This window comes from Trichomonas vaginalis, chromosome II, assembly GCF_026262505.1.
Source record: "Trichomonas vaginalis G3 chromosome II, whole genome shotgun sequence".
In the NCBI taxonomy this organism is placed as follows: Eukaryota; Parabasalia; order Trichomonadida; family Trichomonadidae; genus Trichomonas; species Trichomonas vaginalis.
The window spans coordinates 25,144,789-25,165,801 of NC_067204.1; the positions used below are offsets into that span (position 1 = coordinate 25,144,789).

Consider the following 21,013-nt stretch of genomic DNA (forward strand, 5'->3'; position numbering starts at 1 on the left):
TTTAATAGCACATATATTAAAAATAATTATTATTCATAAAAGATTAATGAAATAGTAAAAAAATCAATCAAATTATAAAAATACAACATTTAGAAGAATTCTTATTATCCTTCAAAAAGTCAGTATTCTGCTGTAATTTTCTACAACATTGTAGTTATTGCACTTTGTCTATGGATTTGTATATATGTTATATATAAATTATATATCTAAACTGCCCATAAGTGCAATTTTTATATAAATTGTTTATTTCTTTAACAATTTCATATGAAATATGCTTTTTAAGCGTATCAAAGCTGTGTTCTTAATGTGCATGGATATATCAAGAAAATGTCGAAAAAAATGTGAATTCACAAATTCACTGAATTTTCACCGTTTTTGAATTTTGCTACAGCACTAATATTAAATAATACTAAAATCTTCTGTCTTTGTAAAAGAATAAATTCTGACAAAAAGTGCTCGTTTAAATTTAATGATCATCTGTATGACTAAGTGGTAAAAAGTGTTTATGACCAAAAAAGGGTTACATGCTTAGTCTATTTTTCTGACAGGATACTCTAGATTTACATGATCTCTATTTCATATCTCCGTTTTTAGATTCTTCGACAGATTTTATGATAGAAAACCAAGATTAACAAATTTCCAGCATGTTAATGAAGAAATCTGCAGCTACCCTCAATATTATTTCAATAATCAGTATCGTTTCTCTTACAATTTTATTTTTTTCTCAATAATTTAACAAGAAATAACAATACACACTTGGTTTTACGTATAAAAGCTAAGTGTCGAACTTAATCAACTTTACTTACTTAGCAAATGAATATTTTTGTGGTTGCGAGTTCTGAATGCTGAAGTTTTAGATTTCTCTATAAATGATATCATTGCACTTACAATGTTGTTCCAGCCTATCGCATAAATCATAGAAAATCCAAAAAAAAAATAATATAAAGAATTCATGTCATGAAGTTCAAAAAATACCCGTGTAACATTAAAATTTGTTATGCATAATACATTTTAGCTATTATTGATTTTTTTTTTTAATTTTCGAGAAATTGAATGGTGAGTCCGATAGAGAAATTTTTAAAAAATCCTAGTGCTCATAGAAGTAATTTCCCTCGTCTCCCATACTTCCAAATGTATGCATATGACATAAACTTTTATGCATTACACAAGTGGCCAATAATATCTATAGAGTAAAAATTAGAAATTTAATTTTTTTATATGATAGTTATATTTCAGATTTGCGAGCGTAACTTTTTTCTCCATGGCATACTTGTTTTAAGAGCAAATGATCAAAATCGTCCTTCAATTATTGAAGGAGCTGATATCTTTTGAAAATTGAATTGAAAGGGTATTCAATTTTCAAATTTCCTCTCAATTTTGGAAACATATCAACTCTATGAATTAACAATTATGTGCCTTCACAGTTTATCAGTCATATAAGGTGCTTATAAAGAAAAAAGTTACGCTCGCAAAATATGTTTTTATATAGATTTCACATAAAATAATTATGTAATTTCTAAAAAGAATATTTTTGTTCTTGAATATTAAAGTGTATTGTAGTTTAAAAAGTTTTAAATATGTTGCTAAAATTTCAGGTTTATAGCTCATGTCTAGCATGACTTCTTTGTATGCGCAAAAAATCTGACACGTAAGGGTATCCTTAATGTGAAATAAAATTTAAAATGTAGATATATAAACTTATTATTTTTACATAATATTGTTCATATGCCATCATAATGTAGTTTGTAATACTTTAATTGTATAGATAATCAGAATTCAAATAGAAAATGTTAAGGTCCAAGCAAAAATATATAAATGTATGTATCAACTATTCTTATGATATTCATTAAGCAGATCATCTTTAAGTGAATCTAGTTTATGATACAATTAAACATATATATATAATAAAACAACAAAAGTTTGTGTTGAAGAACCAAATGTTTTATGCGTGTATTAGTACCTCATTATTGTATTACATTTTTGCTTTGATTATTTAAATAATTTGAAATTATTCGAGAAAATCACTGGAATTGCTGACATATCAAGATGGAATTGAAATACTGAAGGATTTTAAATAGTATTTTGATGAGTATTTCATATGTATGATCGCATCCAAGATTGCAAATTCACCGGTGTAAAGGTTCCAACGAAAACAATTGAATTTCTTAAAAATATATGTTATATAGGTCTTGATTCTGAAATGTTAGTTATGTAAAAGAACTGTCATCTAAAATTTTCATTGTAAAATTTGAAATGTCAAAAATTTTTTCGAAGTAAAAAAAAATATGCATCATCATTTATTTGTATCGGACGAAATCCATGCAGTAGATTCAGTCTTACGAGAGATTAAGGATGATCCTCGGATTGAAGACATTAAGCGTGGCCTTTTTTCCCTGAAATCAACTTTATGGATTAAACCTCTTGAAGAGCAAAGTATTTCAGACGTTTTACAACCATTTTTGTCAATATTAGACTACAAAGATATTAATGAAACAATTGCTGTCACAGTATTCAAGTCATTACATCGAATAACTCATCATAAAGTGTGTTCAGATATAGAAAAAGGAGATTTCATGGCATCCAATCTACTTAAAATTTTCAATCGTCACACTAATCATCCGAATTTTAACATTTATGCTGTAAATACCTTTCAAATTATTTATGAATTAACACAAGGACAAAAGGTCAGTCCGCAAGTTGCAATAAATTCTCTCGAATGTCTCATTGAACACTATCCAAATCTTAAATTACCATTAATTTTGCCTTATAGTTTTTCTATTTTGGCAAATAGCATGGCTATGGTTGCAATCCCTTTATCAACGGATTTACTTGGATATCTAATTAACATGTCTCGCTATGGTGTTCCCGTACAAAGAGCTCTTTGCATAGAAATACTCGCAGCTATATCAGCATCACCAGATATCGACATAAATCTCATGAGACCGGCATCGGCAGCATTACTAGTTGACTCTCTCAACAATCCAGACCGTACATATTTCGTTCCTGTTTTAAGATTATTTTTTATTCTGTTTTCACGCAGCTGGGACGATCATCTCATAGAATTTGGTACATGCATTGACTTACTACTATCATTTATTAACTCAAAAACACATAATGCCGATTTAAGAGCAGATACTTTTGAATTATTAGCAGATTTCGCAGCAATTCCCAATTTTATCAAACAATTATACTCAAACTTCAATCAGAGAGACGCTTTACCGAATCTTTCTGATATTTTCCTGCAAACAATTTGCACAATTGCAGGATCTGACTCAGAAATCAAAGTTTCAAGGCAATTGGCCATCGGAGTAGTCTCAAGTATCGTTGGCCAACTTTCTGATTTCAGACATCGCTCGCAATCCACTTTTATTGATAGTTTAGATTTTAATGAAGAGAATCGTGTACTAAAAACTTACAAAACAGATGTAGACAGTCTCCTACAAGGCTTCAATACCGATATGACCCCTCAAGTCGCCGCTCACCACCTTCTTTCCATAGGAACAAACCCCGACCAACTTGGTATTTTTTTTTCAAAGAACGATAATTTTTCCCTCAATTGTTTGGATGAATTTCTGAGCCTCTTAAAATTGAGAGGTCTTCCATTTGAAATGGCCATTCGTGTCTATTTGACTGTTATTCACTTCCCAGGTGAAGGGCAAGTTATTGACAGAGCCTGTGAACATTTTGCGAAAAATTTTTACAAAAAAAACAAAAATTTATTTTTCAAAACGGAAGCATCAGTTCACATTCTCTGTTTTGCATGGCTAATGGTTCATACATCCCTACACAATACAAGTGTTACCGAGAAGACAACGCAAGAGTCATTTAGATCGATGTTAAAAGGCCAAAACGAAGATGAAGATTTCGAAGAAGATTTTTTGAATTATTTATACGAAGACATCCAAAAACATCCATTATTTACAGAACTAAACAACCAGATGAGAACCCCTGAGTACTGGTTCATCACCGAACAGCGCGAGACAGTTCTAAATCTCAGGAAAAACACAGGTTACGAAATGGGAGTCACCGCTGCTTTATTCGAAAAAACATGGAGATACGCGGCATCTGTTTTTTCAGACCTTTTCCAAAGTGGTCAAGAACAATCAGTTGATGCTTTTACTTCAAGTGTTCAAATAGCATCAACATTCCATGAAACTCATATAATTGATAACGTATTCAAAACTTTCTGTGCTTTTTCGGTCACTTCACTTAACGGTGAATTATCACTTCGTGCCATTGAATTTGTTTTGAGAATAGCTATAAGTTACGGTCAGGATATTTCGGATTGGTCACCTTTCTTGTCACTTTTAGCACGTTATTTCCAACATGGTACTATTCCAAGTTTAATGTGTACTTATAAAGACATAGTTAATGGCAGCTTTGTATTGATTAATCCCGCTATGTTTACTTTGCAAAAAGAGAATGTTGAAGTGACATTTTCTATAAACAGAAGACAAAGAAGTCATTCAAGTGTTTCTCAAAACATAAATGACACAAATCTCGCAATGATGATGAAAAACTTGAATCCTGAAATGATAGCACAAGCAAGCCGTTCTTTCCCTGTAAACTCTGTACAATGCATGCTCAGGGATTTCAATAACTCTTGTTCTTTGTCAAGAGTTTCTTCTGATGCTGCAATTGCAACGTCACTTTTTTTGATAAATTTCGGATGTCAAATTATTAAATACAATGCAGATAGAGTTGAAGAGATAGATGCCTACAAACTCTTCGATATAGCTGCACATGTTTGCGCTGTTGTTAATAGACCACAAGCAATGCAATCAATTATTTGTATATTTTTGCCAATTTTTGATTTCATTTCTCCGAAAATTTTCATCAAAGGGCCAAGTTTGTCAAGGATGTTCTCACAGAGAAAGTTCATACAGCAGAACATCGAATACAACATTCTTTTCTTGAGATTGTTACTTGAAAAAGAGTTTTATCATCCTTCTCTTTTCAAAATGATAACTTGTCCAACTGATTCCGTTGTTTTGTGGGATTTGTTTATAACTATTGAGTCTAAAATACCAAAAACATCTTTAGAATGCTTGGAATGCGTTGCGTTTTTGGTTGCAGGAAACAAAGTTCTACAAATAACTGAAATTGAAAACCGTTTACAAAAAATTCAAAATAATGAAAACGTGACAAATGTATTCAATATTTTGATGAATGCCACGATGAATTGCAGCGAAAAGATGAAGAGGTTCTCAATGATGATGATGTCTTTTTGCCAGATAGAGAACAAAGTTGATTTATTGACTGCGGAATTCGAACCAAGTTGGTTGGATTTCTTGAAAATGTCAATAGAATTCGAATACAAAGATAAAAGGCTTTTCGAATTCATTGACAAAGTTTTGTTAAAATTCAAAGAAAATGAAGAATTTGTCAACAAAACTAAAACATTTTACTCTGTTTTGAAGAGAGAAAATGACTTGAATGAGAATAATACACCGCAGAATGAAAGAAGAAGTTACTTGTATCATATTGCTAGAACATTAACTACTATTATTTGATTTTATTTATATATTTATATATATTTTGTTTGTTTTTTAAAAAAAGAAACTTTTATTTAAAGATGCACTTACTACTTTCTGACATGCTAGCATAATATCAATATATCTTTATTGTAATTACAAAAAAAGTATTGCATTAACATAAGGTACTATGCAGTGATTTAAAATAACTTTTTCCCGAACAAAATTATTTGAAGAAAAAGCTGGAGTGCCAAAAAATTGAGAGAATGTCAGAAATTATTGATTTTAAATTACGCCCATTTGACATCATATCAATTTTTATATGACATCAATGATTGTTTAGCATAGAAACTGGAATCATCTGCAAAGGATTTCTAAATCTGAATGCTTTTATGAACAAAAGCAACAATGACTCTAATCTCACCGCAAACCATTTGATGAATTACAAATCAATTTCTTTCAAATTTTAGCAAAACTCTCACATTTTGAAATAAATTTTGGAACTTTTTCGTTGAAAAAGCAAAAGTGACTAAATTTTTTAAAAATTTAATATCATTTTTAAATAATTTTAATGAGTGTATATATTTAATTAGAGAGCAATTCTTTCTCTCAAATTCGAATAAAAGATATTGTAAATTAAAATGGCACTTTTTAAAATTTATAATGAACATTTACAAAACAGATGATATGGTAAAAAACTTTTATCCTGATATCCTTAATAATTATCATGATCTTTACAGTTACCCAATAGGTGTGATTCAAAATAACGAATCCTGTGTTGATTTGTCGAATTATATTAATTTTGATTTGCTCTCGGACCTGATTGCAATCTTGAAATCAGAAGAATGTATTGTTCGTTCCGATGTTCTCGAAAATATTTATATTTTAACAAAGTTTGACAAAGTCATTGAATTTCTTAATCATCGAGATATATACAATTGCATTAAGTCAAGATGATTTGCAAAAAGACAACTATATTGCGATTAGGATCCTCACAAGATTACTTCCTCATGTTGATAACAATGAAATATATTTAACAGATCACCCAATCGATGAATTCCGTTTTCTTAGTGAACCAGATGAAGTTGTTCCACTCTTCGCCAAATTAATAGAACTTAATCCAAATCAAGATAATTTTAGATCAAGAGCTCAATTTATTTACGAAAAAACAGAATTTGATTGCTATAAAGACATAGTCATGATTTTGAAAAGTATTTTACCTGTTTATCCAGGAGAGATTAACTTTCTTATCGCACTAGCGACACCAGATTTACCATGTTTCTTGAGAAGGCTCACAGTACGTATCCTTCGTGATGATGAGATAGAAGAAGACATTGAGAGCTTGACTGGTTTAATGGAAGCTTTTATAGTTCCTTTAACAAGTAATATCAAGATCAACGAAGACGTATTTTTAATTATTCAAGAAACCAATTTGGTTTGCAATGCCTTTAGATATTTCATGTACATAGATTGTGATAATGACTTTCAGTGGAGTGCCAGTCGGTTCTTCGAGATTTGTACTTCTCACGATTTTTTACATAAAGAAGCATTGTATTCAGTCACAGACTGTGATTTTACTGATATTGTTGACACGTCTCACAATCGCGAATTTGAGCAGCAGATACATTTCATTGTAATTATTTCTAATCTAATCCAACAACTCGGATATAATGCAGCAGAACTAGCCATTGAGTATGACATACTCACATTGATAAGTTCTTTCATTCCAGATCACATTCAATATGCTTTGAATGCTCTTGACGTGCTTATTGAAAAGTACGTTGAAAAAGATCATGGAAAAACCATCTGTGATCTTATTGGTGAAACTAGCATCATGCAAGATTTGAAGGATGTTACAGAAGTTAATGACAATGACGACGAATTCGACATGATCATTAATTTTGTCAATCATTTCAACAACTTAGCAAATAACTGAGTAAAGTAATTCACAATTGTTTACTTCTCAACATATTCCTTAAGGGTATAGTAAACTCAAAATTCTAGAGTTTTGAGAGTGCCAATAAACTCTATAGGCCTATATATATCTATATTTTAAAGGAGAGGTTACGCCATAATATTTGATATTATAAATTATTAATTCAAAATAAAAGTAGAAAATGAAACTAATTTTATTCTAACCTATATAAATATATCAATAATCTAAAATGATTATAGTCTGAACTATATTTTACCAGATTATCAAATATAAGAGAAATGAAATAAGGCATAAAAATATCATAGCATAATTATTGGATAAATGCATTAATAAATTATTTATATCATAATGAAAAAAAATCAAAATAAGAAAATGAGCATAATAATAATTTAATTAAAAACAAAAACAATAAATAAAATGTAATTTTCGTTAATCAAAGTCATCAATGTCTTCGTCTTCTGATTCCCATTCGGACTTGAAAACTTGATAATCTCCTCCTGGTACACTCTGAATGGATTTTTTGTATTTGTTCTGTTTTTTAGAACCTTTTGTAACAGTTTTTTGTTTCAATATCATTTTGGAGTAACAATTCTCTTCAAATGATTTGACACAATCTTCTGGAAGTGGGGAAAGATGTAATGCTTTTTGTATATCTCCGAGAAAATGCTCTGGATCATTCCATTCTAAGATTGCAACGTTAACTCTAATGTTAATGTTCTTCCAGGCTCTTGATTTGTCCAAATAGCATGCAATTTTGGAGTTAAACGCTTCATTCATGCAGGTAGATCCAATGGAAGAAACTTTGGAAACTATGGGTGTCCATTTGTGAACCCAGTCATAGAGCATGAATTGAAGTTGGATCGAATTGACACCTTTTTGCCATTCAAAGCATTTGTAATTGTGCGGTTCGCAAAAAGAATGATTGCCTACGTAATGGTAGACACAATTCTCCCACATTTTCGTACGTTTGTCAATATTTTCTTCGGCAAAACATGACCAAAGCCACATACTTAGGCTTGCATTCAGACCCCAGAAAGGTCTCTCTATTTTTTCAATCTTCTGAGTCTTGTCGTTGAAAACTTCAACTGTCTTATGAGAAGCTGAGAACTTTGTAAAATCTTTTGAGATATTTTTTGATACATGACCTGGATCGAATCTTTCAAGATGAGAGACGCCAAATTCTTTAAAGACAGAGACACTTTTGTTATCTCGGTCTTTAATAATCTCTTTAACATCTTTCAAGATATTGTATTTCTTTAATTGCTTCAAGATGATTCGAGTTCCAGCACTTTCCATATTGTTGGAAGCTCCGGAATACTGAGCATGCTGTCTGTTTCCACCAATATGGTTGATGTTCACGCATGCAAGAACTCTTTTTGTGACAGCATCGAGCGCAGTTACTGTACAACTTGGCGAGTTTCGCCTGTGCGTCCATCTTGCATCAATGGATAAGTAACCACTGAAGGACTTTCTCGACAGCATTAGGGAAATACTTTTAAGTCTTCTAATCTTATCGTCACAAAATCTCTGTTGTCTCATGACACCACTCTTCACAGGGGGCTTAGTTCCACAAAGAGAAAGAAAGCGAGCACCTTTTGTATATGGCATTCCGGTCATTATGCAAGCACCAAGCATCTGTCGCGCTGAGAGTCGACGACGTTCGTGGAGTAAAATGTTATGCATTGCCTTTGTTTTCCGTTTTGGGTGAACAATATGGCCCATACAACAACAAAAAAATGAAATCCCGCCAAAAGTGAAAATTGAATAAAAAGTAATAATTAATAAATATATACTATATCATTAGATGAATATTTTGGAATAACATTTTAAAATCGAGGTTTTTCAATGGATAACGGTTCAATCAAAAATTTGACCCCATTTTAGAATCTACATTAAAAATGGAACATTTCTGTCGTTTCAAAATTCCAAAATAACGTTTCTATTCCTCTCAAAAGTAAAAATAAACTTTATTGGGGAAAAATATTTTTATTTTCCAAAAAAAATGAAAACCTTAAATGCAAATCTAATTTTGATGCTTTTGTTTGTGATTTTTTGGATTTCGAAAAAAATTTGAAAATTCAGACAAGTTACCATTAACACTAATACGTTTCAGCGAGTCGGTCCCATCAGAGAAATTTTCATAAATCGGCGATATAATTTATTATTTCAGCAAAATATTCTCAGATCCAACTAGAATAAGGTCAAATTATACAAATTTAGCAAAGGCTAGTTATCCTACCTATTCAATTAACTTTAATTTTAAATAATTCAAGACAATTCTCAAAATTACCTTAATAATCGCGTTCTCTTCGCAAAATGACGATTCATCATTCACTACCAGCATAACTGAGGGCTTGTGCTCACAGAATAATACAGATAATTTACTTATTAATGCAAAATTTAGTACCAAAAGGTAATCATAGAAGATACAAAAAAAGTTTCTTTATTTTGATTGCTGATTTTATTTCTTCTAAAATTTACCAAATCTAAAAAATCCAAAATTGAATGCTATTGAATTTCATGTTTATGTAACATATACTATTTATTATATAAGGAATAAAAATTTTATAGTTTTAATCAAAAATAAAGGTGTACTAAATGCATACAAAACAAGGTATTTTTTACTCATCCAAAATATGTTAACAGTGCTATTTATATAATCAATATCCGAATTTCGAAATCATTTTGATGAAATCTTTATTTTAAAATTGAGTTGACTGTTAAAATCACCCGAGAAGAGGGATTATCTCAATGAAAAGTACATAAAATAGCAAACGCACAAGATGGCACTATGCAGCTTTATATTGTTATACAGGATGAACATATAAAATGTTTGGAAAACACTTACTTCGTTCTACAAATGTGTATCTCTTTATATCAAAGATTCTTCTCAAATTATTGAGAGACTTCTCTCAAAAAAAGGAAAATTTGATAACTAAAAAAAATTATGGCATAACCTCTCGTTTTGCATAGATATATATTTACATGGTCACAGAGCTTATTTTCATTGTCAAAACTTAAAAATTTTTAGTGGACTATACCCTTAAATGTTTGATTTTTTTGAAAATAAAACTATTAATTTTCTTTATTTCTTCAATTTAGATTATAGAATATACACACAACTTCTACTCAGAATAATATTAAGCAAATTAAAGTGTTGAATAAACTTAGAGTGCAAAATCTACATTGTTTTAGAAACCATTATTTTTGTCAATCAACATTGTTTGCCACTACATAAAGTAATTCACAATTATTAGTGGCAAATATTGTAATGTCAAAATGTCATTTTTTGTGAGTTATCCCTGACTCCTTCATAGAGATTGGTTTTGACATGAAGGAGTGGAATTTCACTTCTGTAATGGATATGATAGATAGCTCAGAATTTATGAATATGAATTAACAATTCTAAATAGTAGGTTATATAACTTAAATTTGATAAATTAATATAAGCATATTCTAATAAAATTTAAGTTAAGAGTATAAAATTCATTGGCTGTATATTGTATGTGCCATCAATGATATGTTAAATTCAATAATTTTATGACGAGTATAAAATTCAGATCAAAAAATTATCGTTTTATGAAGTAATATACTTGCAATATGTTTTACATGTTTATGATATATGATTAATGACTTTGCATAGGGCTACAAAGTAGTTTTGCAAGTAGAAATTTGATAAAGATATATTTTTATTCATAATTTAGTTAATTAAATGAGGAACACCCGTTATTTCGAAAATTCCATATAATCTAGCTCCAATTTTTTTTTAAAAATTATATGATTTGGATTTGAATAAATGGGGAAAAATGATACTATTGCGTCTAAGTTTGTTTTGGTTTATTTTATGATAATCTGATACATAATACTTATATGGGAAATTTTTGATCAACTGTTCGATTGCTAAGAAAACAAGTTAATTGTTCAATTTCAATACTATCATTCTTTTAATCATTATATGCACATAAGAATATAATATGCAATGAGCAAAATGTTTTATAATTTTTGTCAAACATGAATTGAAAGGGAGCAATAAGACACCTATTCAATTTTTGAATTATCTCAAAAACAATATAATACTCTACTCATCTATTATTAAATATATTTTAAATCAAAATTTTCGTTGGTTAGGTATCTCTGAAAAAAACATAAAACACAATTTCAGTTTTTTTAGAAAATGGCCGAGGTCGCATGCGCAATATGTGGTTGCAAAGAGAAAAACTGTCTCGCACACTCATTGGAATACAATGTCTGGTTTTGCAATGGCAAATGTGGAGCCGGAAAGAGTCACTTTTTTAGATTTCTAAAAATGACAAGATCTACTGATATTGATTTTCCTGAAGGCAATCCTTTACATGGACAAGAAATCAAATGTGATGTATGTGGCGAAACTAGTCTTTTCTCTCTTGGAATTTTTGAGTCTGATTCAGGAAGAACAATTGTATGTTCCAGCAGATGCCAATTCGATGACAGATTCAAAAATGAGAAAAACAAGAAGTTCATTCCACTAATTACTGACTCAAGTATTGCAGAAGAAATATTACCTTTCCCAGAGAACTGTCCTGAAGAGTTAACACAAGCAGAAATCTCTGACAAGATCAATAAGATTGTTGGCCGTGAGAGAAAACAAAATAAAACTACTTTGGAAAAAGCAAAATACACATATGAAACAGCTGATGAGTATCAGAGTATTTTCACTGCAATGATTAGAGCAGAATCCAATTCCAACACATTCAAAACAATGAAAGAGATCATTAATATCTCAAATGTTAAATGGATTGGTAAAAGAAAGTTTTCTTTCCCTATCAAGCCTTCCGCACAAAGAAATATCACATATGCATTCACATATTCAATTGCAAAGAGTGGCCATGCGGAGTTTAAGGAAAAAGCATATTTCGAGAAATATGATGAAAAAGAAGGAAGAATTCATATGTTCTTGGACGTTGATTCTGACAATTTTCAAGCTGATTCCATGAAATTAAGGAAAGAAATAAATTCCGCAACATACCAACGTCAACTTAATGCAGTAGAAACATTCTCTAATTTACCTAATTCAATACCAAGTTCTATCAAAGAATTTGAATATGAATTCTGGCAAAACTTATTCTTAGGAAATTTTGATGCTGCTACTTTCAATGAATTAAACAAGATTGAAAGAGTTGTTCCGATTTCAGAGAATGCACCAAAATTAAACACATCACAAACAAAAGCTTGTGAAGCAGCACTTTTGTTATATACGAAAACGATAAAAACAGTTTGACAGAAAAGTGACAACTTTACGTGTCAAAAATATAAAAAGTGATATTTTATTCATCATTATCTTCTTCATAATTTATTTCATATTCTTCTTCATATCCACCTTCATATTCTTCACTTTGTCCCTCCTTCTCTTTTTTACCATCTTTATTATCAATAAGAAAATAATTTGAATAAGTTTCAATATAGATTGATCAATTTATGAATGGGAATCCAAAATTAGAACAGCCGAATTGGTATATTGATAACAAATGATATTATGTTATTAATAAGGTATAAATGTTTTGAATGTAATTCAAATTAATTTTGAATATGAAATTGAATAAGATTGAAAAATTAAATATATAGAATTTTGAATGAGTTTCCGTTGAAATGAATGTTATGGAAATGTAGAAAATATTAGCCTTTGATGAATTGGAGGGTGAGAGATATTATTTCATACAATACTACTCTCACCCTCCAATTCCCAGCCAAAATGGCTAAAAATTGCCCGCAATGTGAACAATTGCGGGCAATTTTTAGCCATTTTGGCTTGGAACTAGAGCCTGCGAGTACATGATAGTATCATACCTCACAGGCTCTAGTTCTCTATATGGCGCCGAGAAATTTTGGTGAAATGTGGTCGCATTTCACCAAAATTTTTTCGGCGCCATAGGATGAATTGGAGGGTGAGAGATATTATTTCATACAATACTACTCTCACCTCCAATTCCCAGCCAAAATGGCTAAAAATTGCCCGCAATGTGAACAATTGCGGGCAATTTTTTAGCCATTTTGGCTTGGAACTAGAGCCTGCGAGTACATGGATATATCAGTACCTCACAGGCTCTAGTTCTCTATATGGCGCCGAGAAATTTTGGTGAAATGTGGTCGCATTTCACCAAAATTTTTTCGGCGCCATAGGATGAATTGGAGGGTGAGAGATATTATTTCATACAATACTACTCTCACCCTCAATTTTAATTACTTAAACTCATTCTATTTTTTTGACATGTAAATGTCACTTTTACTGAGATCTGACACAATGTCAGATCTCTTTTTTTCGTATATAAGACTTTCACAGAAATTCACATTCATTCAAGGTCCTCCTGGTACAGGAAAAACAAGAACAATTGTTGCTATAACAAAGTCATTCATTGATGCAGGAATCAAACCAGTTTTGATTGTTGGACATTCCAATCTCACTGCTGATTTCTGCTGCCAAGAATTAAGGCATATAAATGTTGGCCGTGTTTTGTCATTGCAAATTGAAGATGCTATTGTCGCAGCAAAGGCAAATGAAATTGATTCTGAATACGATCATCCAATTCCAGGATTCAATAGATCAGACTATTCCATTCATCGTAAAGCAGTTGATGCTTATAACAATAAGAATGGTATTGAAGCTGGTACATATCCAAACATGAGGAGAATGAAGGTTTACAGGGAATTGAAGGACATCGAACAAAAATTAATCATGGACAAAGATGCAATTTGCGTTACATCTTCCACAAGTGGAGCAGCAAGGCTTGATACATTGAAGAATACTAAATTAAGATTCCCTGTTGTTATCTTTGATGAAGCAGGTCAATGCATTGATCCAGATTTCTTGATTTCTTTGTGTCATTTCCCTGAAAGAATGATTCTTGTTGGCGATACATTTCAATTGGGCCCTTTGATTTTGAATCGTTCAGCAGAGCAATGTGGACTTGGAGTTAACATTTTGACAAAATTGCTCAAACAAGAAATAGCTCCAAATCTTCTTGTTCATCAGTACAGAATGCATCCCGCACTTCTTGAATTCCCTTCAAAATACTTTTACCATGATCTTGTTAAAAGTGGAATCAAAGCCGATGCCAGAATTTTTGCTTATCCAAAGGGCAAAATGTTCAAATTCCCTAATCCAGAAAAGCCTCTCATGTTCTGGGATGTCGATGGAAAAGAAAGCGTTGGCTCAGATGGAAACTCATTTGTTAACTTGGTTCAAGCAGATGCAGTTTCTAAGGCTTTGGATGCTTTGCATGAAGCTGGAATTCCACCAGAATCCATTGGTATCATCACTGCATACAATGGCCAGAATGATTTCCTTATGGACAATCTTGGAGAAATATGCAGTGTCTGCGGTGAAAAGTTTATCAACAGAGTTGAAATCGCAACAGTTGATGGATTCCAAGGCAGAGAAAAAGACTTCATCATCTTCAACTTGGTCAGATCAAATCCAGATTTCAACATTGGCTTCCTTGTTAGGAAAGAAAGATTGAATGTTTCCATCACAAGAGCTCGTTATGGTCTCATTGTAATTGGAAGTGCAAGAACTTTCTCTGGATGCCAAATGTACTGCGACTGGATGAAATACTTTGTTGACAATAATTGCTTCATCAGAGGCGATGACTTCACGTGTCTTTATCCAAGTTCTTTCACATCTCATGTCGGAGAAAAGGAGAGGAAGGAACAAGAAAGAGCACAACGCCAGTGTGAAAATAAGAAGTAATTCTACTCAAAATAAAATCTTTTAATTTCGTTTCTATTTCAAAGAAATTTTGCATTGGAAACAAAATACTATTTTTAATGAGAAAATCTCAATATTATGTTTTTCTAATAATAAATGTGAGAAATCAATTATACAGATACAAGACGAATGTTTCCCAAAATATCAGGATAACATCGTTAATTGATGAAAGAATTTTTAAACGGCATTTTTTGTTTTAAATGCCCCGCGACCTTGTAAATAGGCTTCGGGAGCTGAAAAAACATCTTAAAATAGATGAATCTGATGACGAAAAACCAGTTGCGAGTCCGAAAAAGAAAAGAACGCAGTCCGTAAAACGAGCAAAACCAAAATCTCCACCAAAGAAAGTTCAAAAGAAGCGCAAATCTTCAGTAACCAAAAATATGATCGCTAAAAAGAAAGTTCCTACTAAAACTCAACAGAAAAATCAAATAGTTGATAAATTCGAATTATTTATGAAGAAAAGAGAGCTAATTGACGCAATTAATATGAGAACACTGAAATCTGCGTTTAGAAAATGGGTTTCTGCAAAGTTATCACACCAAAAAGCTACAAAACCACAAAAATCAAATCCGTTTTCAGCAATTAAAGTCGATTACAAACCAAAATCAGTCGAACCTACTAGGAAGAAAGTTGAAAAGAAAGAAAAAGTAGCACATCCAGTTAAACAATTAAATCTTGAACCAGGAAAAATTGCTGCTGCAGCTCAGCGCTTCAAACAACTCAAGAAATACCAGGAAGATAAGCCAGTAATGAAAAATATACCGACATTTAAGCAAAGCTCTCGTCCAAATCTATCTCCACCACTGAAAGTTGAGAAGAAGCCAGTCATCAAGACAAAACCAAACGAAGCATCTAAAATTAAACCAGAAGAAAAGAAAGAAGTTAAAGAAACAATTCCAATTTCTCGAAGACATGAAATTCCTAAGGTCAATTATCATGATTCTTCATCAGATGAAGAGCTTATTAGATTCACTAACGAATTACTTCGACGCAAATCTAATGCTAAAGTTGGCCAGCCACTTAAAGATATTGATGATAATTTTTCAGATTCAGATGATGAAGGAAAGCAGAAGAAACCTGCTCCAACTGTTCCAAAGATCCAACTTAAACAGTTTTCTAACTCATCAGATGATGATTTCTTGTCCTTCTTGAACAAAGGAAAGAATCTTCCGAAGAAGAACTTCAAAGAAGAAGGAAAAGAGATCAATATACAAAAGAATGATGACTCAGACTCAGATTTCGGTGTTTCAATGCCTAAATTTGCTTCTAAACCAGATAGTGTCACAAAACCATCTCCAGATAAAAAGCCAATTTTAGATTCCGACGAAAGTGATGAAGAAATTGCCGAAATCATCAAAGGAATCAAGAAGACAACAAACCAAACTAAACCACAAGAAGAGAAGCCATTCTCAAAGCGTTTGTTAGGTAGTTCTGATGATTCTATTTCTGGCAAAAACGAAAACGCAACAGAGATGAAATTACCAAATACGATTCAAGATTTGAGTTCAGAAGAAGACAAATTAGAAGAGAAATCTGATGATTCAATCGGTATAAAGAACATTATACAGTCTGCTTCATTACACAAATCAACACCAAAGACTGATAACAAGAAATTGATAATTTCATCATCAGATGATGAAGACATCAAACGTCCAGAATCTCCAAAGATTCCAGTTCAATCTAAAGAAGATAGTGACAGTGATATTGAACAGTATCTTAAGTCAATCAAGTCAGAGAAACAAAAAGAAATTGAGTTGTCAAGTGATGATGAATTCCTCAATAAATTCAGTCAGAAGAAATCTGATGCTTCTCAAAGCAACAAACAAAACAAAGACGAAAATGATTCTGACGAAGAATTCATGAAGAATTTGAAACAAAATCAAAAGACTGAAACAAAGATTTTGAATTCTGATGACTCTGATGAAGAAATAATGAAAGATATTAAGCCAAAGACTAATGAAGCTCCTCAATCTAAACCATCTAATTCATCATCTAAACCAAAGATTGAAAAGACTTCAACTCCAAAGATTTTAGATTCTGATGAATCTGATGAAGAAATAATGAAAGATATCAGACCAAAACAAATTCTTCCTAAAGAAGAATCGATTGACTCTGATGAAGAGTTTATTAATAATTTGAAGAAACCAACAATGACAACAACACCTAAACAATATCAAGAACAAAAGAAAGAAGTTGATTCTGACGAAGAATTCATGAATAACTTCAAGAAACAAACAACTTCATCTACTCCAAAACAAACTGTTGAAACTAAAGAAGAAATTGATTCCGATGAAGAGTTTATGAATAACTTAAAGAAACCAGTAATAACTACATCTGTTCAACCAAAGAAAGAAGTTGATTCCGATGAAGAGTTTATGAATAACTTAAAGAAACCAGTAATAGCTACATCTGTTCAACCAAAGAAAGAAGTTGATTCTGACGAAGAATTCATGAATAATTTGAAACAACAACAAAAACCAGAAGAAGAAAAAGTTAAAGATGATGATGAAGATTCTGATGAAGAGTTCATGAAGAAGTTTAGTCAGAAGGTAGATTCATCATCAACTAAACCAGTTGTTGAAGAAGAAGAGGAAGAAGAAGATAACATAGACTCTTTCTTATCCAAATTAAAGGAAAAGCATTCACCATTAAAGTTAATTCCAAAGCTAACAGTTAAGAATAGTTCAAGTGAAGATCTTTCTAAGGATAATGTCCAGAAAACTGAAATTTCTCCGGAAATTAAATCTGATGAAGAGGAAAAGAACATCATTAAGGATATTAACTCTGATTCAGATGATGAATTCATGAAGAGCATTCAGTCCAAACTCAAAGCAATGAATGATAGCATTAATAAGATTGATGAAGAAGAAAATTCAAATGAAGATTTGCAAATTGGCGACAAACAAGATGAAAATGCCTCTATTGATAATAAGAATGATATTGTTCTTGGAGAAGAAGACTCTGATGAAGAATTTTTGTCGAAATTAAAACAAAAGACTCCACAAAAAGATGAACCTGAAGAAGATTTAGATGATGATGAAAGTATTGAGGACTTTATGGCAAAGATTACTCAAAAGAACTCTTCTCCGGCAAAAGAAGAAAAATTAGATGTCAAGGAGACTCCTTCAAAGAAATTATCAGAGAACGATAAAGAACTACTAACTAAGCCACAACAAGATCACTCTAGCAGTAGTGATGATGAATTCTTATCCAAATTCTCGAAATTCACAAAGAAAGTAGAGGACGAGAACGAGAAAGTAGTCAATTTATCAAAGGAACAGGCCGAACATGAGGAAGAAGAAGAAATTGCAGAAGAAAATGTAAAATTATCTCATCAATCAGAGGAATATGAAGAGGAAGAAGAAGAGAAGCAGAATGATCAATTAGATAATGATGACATCGAAACAATGAAGTTAGTAAAACTTTCTGAAAGTAGAGAAAGTGATGAAAACGAAAAAGTCGTCAATCTTTCCAAAGAACAAGAATCAGAACATGAAGAAGAGGAAGATAATGCTAAAAACATTATTTTCATTCATGAATCCGATTCTGATGATGAAATTTTGGCTAAATTTGCTAAGAAAGCATCCTTTGGAAATGAAAAGAAAGATGATAGTTTACCTGATACAAAATCTTCACCAACTACTATTAAACCAGAAGAGAAGACAAATCCAGCCAAATCTTCTAATAATTTGACACCAAAGTCATCAACATCTAACCAAAACGCAGTCAAATCAGATGTCCCAGAGAAACAATCACCAGCTGCTTCTGCAAAACCACAAAATAATGCTGTTCCTCAAAATGTTACAAATAATCAAGTTCCGAATAAAGATTCTGAAGAAGAAGAGGAGGAGGATGATATTGATAACTTCATAGAATCATTGAGAAGCAAAACAAAGAAGTATTCAGATTCAGGATCCCATCTTCTTTCATCTCAGTCTAAAACATCTGATAAACATGAAGAAGAGGAAGAGGAAGATGATGGAGTTCACTTTGATTTCAATGATGACAAAGATGAAGAGGAGGAAGAAGAGAAAGAAATCATCCAAGAAAACAAAGTTGATAGCTTCAGTAAATCATCAAAGAAAGAAGAAACAGAAGAGGAAGAGGAAGACAAAGTTGATTCTTTCTTAAACAATTTACATAAGAAACAAGAAGAAAAGAAAGAAAAATCTGATGATGAAATTGAAGATTCAGGAAATGACAGTCTTGATGAATTTATTGCAGGACTCAAGAAAGCAAAGGAAATGTCTTCTTCAGGTAATGAAGAAGATGAAGAAAAAGAAGAAGTTGTAGTTAAAGAAGAAACTCCAATTCAAACAGAAAAGGCTGTTTCTGATAAAGAAGAGGAAGACGAAGATGTTAATGATATCATTCGAAAACTTAATAACAATCCACAAACATCAAAGAAAGTAATTTCACCTCCAGAAGTTGATGAGGAAGAAGAAGCCAATCAACCAACTTCAAAACCAAATTACATCAAAGAAGTTGAAGTTGAAGAAGAAGATATTAATGATTTCTTAAGAAAACTCAACGTGAAACCTCAACCACAGAAGGAAACTACTCAAAAACCAGTTGACGAAGAGGAAGAAGAAGAGGAAGATAATGGTGATGACATCTTAAGTAAACTTAGAGCAAAGAATCCACAAACAAAGACAGAAGTTAAACCACAAGAAATTGAAGAAGAAGATGCTCATGAACAACTCAATGAAACTGAAGAAGAGGAAGATGATAATAGTGTTGATGACGTTTTAAGCAAACTTAACAGAAATAACCAGCAAACAAAGACAGAAGCTAAACCTCAAGCTGTTGATGAAGATGATATTGAGGAAGAAGAAGACAATGTTGATGGTATATTAGCAAAACTCGCAAAGAAATCTCAATCATCAAAACCTGAAGAAAAACAGACAAAAATTGAAGAAGAAGAGGAAGATGATGAAGATATTGATAACTTCTTAAGTAAGTTGAGCTCTACAAAGAAAGGAAAATTTACAGAAGAAAAGGAAGAAATTGAACCAAAATTAGCTCCAAAACAAAATGCTCAAAAAACAATTAATAAAGAAGAAAAAGCATCTAATAAAGAAGAAGAAGAGGAAGATGATGAGGATATTAATAATATCTTAGGTAAATTAAGCTCCTCAACGAAAGCAAATACAGCTCCAGAAGAAAAGAAAAATATTGAACCTAAATTAATACCAAAGCAAAATGCTCCAAAACAAATCAACACCGATGAAGAAGAGGAGGAGGAAGATGATGAAGATATTAATAACTTCTTAAGCAAATTAAGTTCCTCAAAGAAAGCAAATGTAGATCCAGAGGAAGAAGAAGAGGAAGTTGATGAAGATGTTGTGAACTTCTTGAAAGATATAGAAGATAAAAAGAAGCAAAATCTTCCTGATTCTGCAAATGAGGAGGAAGAATCTGATATGGATTCATTCCTCAAAAAGATTGCATCAAAGAAAGTTGATGATAAAGATTTAGAAAATGAAGAAGAGGAAGAAATAGAAATTGATGAAAATATAGATATTGATGGATACATTAATGGATTGGGTATAAAGAAAGAGATGAATGAAGACTCTTTATCAAGTGATGATGATGCTTTCTTCAAGCAGTTACTTGAAAAGAACAAAAAAAATCAAAACAAAGTAGTTAATGATGATGAAGAAGAAGAGGAAGAAGAAGGATTCGAAATAGAACCTCCTTCAGAGAAAAAGAGTGAAAATGATTCGGTAAAAAGCAATCAGCCAATAAATGTTAAAATGCCACCAAAGCCAAGCAATTTGAGATTTGATGACGAAGAAGAAAGTTCAGAAGATATTTAACTTTATATTTTAAATTTTTTTGTATTTATTAAAATAATTT

The 21,013-nt window shown here is 31.5% G+C and overlaps 5 protein-coding genes across 5 annotated transcripts, besides 3 other annotated features; 4 read left to right on the forward strand and 1 right to left on the reverse strand.

Moving 5' to 3' along the window:
- Positions 1–2,285: 2,285 nt before the first annotated feature.
- Positions 2,286–5,513, forward strand: TVAGG3_0606300 (regulation of ARF protein signal transduction; the record flags this gene model as incomplete). The annotated part of the gene is made up of 1 exon (XM_001582700.2): positions 2,286–5,513. One exon carries the CDS (start codon positions 2,286–2,288, stop codon positions 5,511–5,513), a length of 3,228 nt encoding a protein of 1,075 aa, XP_001582750.2.
- Positions 5,514–5,572: 59 nt separating this feature from the next.
- Positions 5,573–5,601: a mobile genetic element.
- Positions 5,602–6,672: 1,071 nt separating this feature from the next.
- On the forward strand, positions 6,673–7,410 carry TVAGG3_0606320 (uncharacterized protein; the record flags this gene model as incomplete). The annotated part of the gene is made up of 1 exon (XM_001582699.1): positions 6,673–7,410. One exon carries the CDS (start codon positions 6,673–6,675, stop codon positions 7,408–7,410), a length of 738 nt encoding a protein of 245 aa, XP_001582749.1.
- Positions 7,411–7,453: 43 nt separating this feature from the next.
- Positions 7,454–10,453: a mobile genetic element.
- On the reverse strand, positions 7,840–8,892 carry TVAGG3_0606340 (uncharacterized protein; the record flags this gene model as incomplete). Its single annotated transcript, XM_001582698.2, has 1 exon — positions 7,840–8,892. One exon carries the CDS (start codon positions 8,890–8,892, stop codon positions 7,840–7,842), a length of 1,053 nt encoding a protein of 350 aa, XP_001582748.2.
- Positions 10,454–12,635: 2,182 nt separating the features above from the next.
- Positions 12,636–12,697: a mobile genetic element.
- Positions 12,698–13,687: 990 nt separating this feature from the next.
- On the forward strand, positions 13,688–15,133 carry TVAGG3_0606360 (nuclear-transcribed mRNA catabolic process, nonsense-mediated decay; the record flags this gene model as incomplete). Its single annotated transcript, XM_001582694.1, has 1 exon — positions 13,688–15,133. The coding sequence occupies one exon, from the start codon at positions 13,688–13,690 to the stop codon at positions 15,131–15,133; it is 1,446 nt and encodes a 481-aa protein (XP_001582744.1).
- Positions 15,134–15,351: 218 nt separating this feature from the next.
- Positions 15,352–20,973, forward strand: TVAGG3_0606370 (uncharacterized protein; the record flags this gene model as incomplete). The annotated part of the gene is made up of 1 exon (XM_001582693.1): positions 15,352–20,973. One exon carries the CDS (start codon positions 15,352–15,354, stop codon positions 20,971–20,973), a length of 5,622 nt encoding a protein of 1,873 aa, XP_001582743.1.
- Positions 20,974–21,013: the final 40 nt, after the last annotated feature.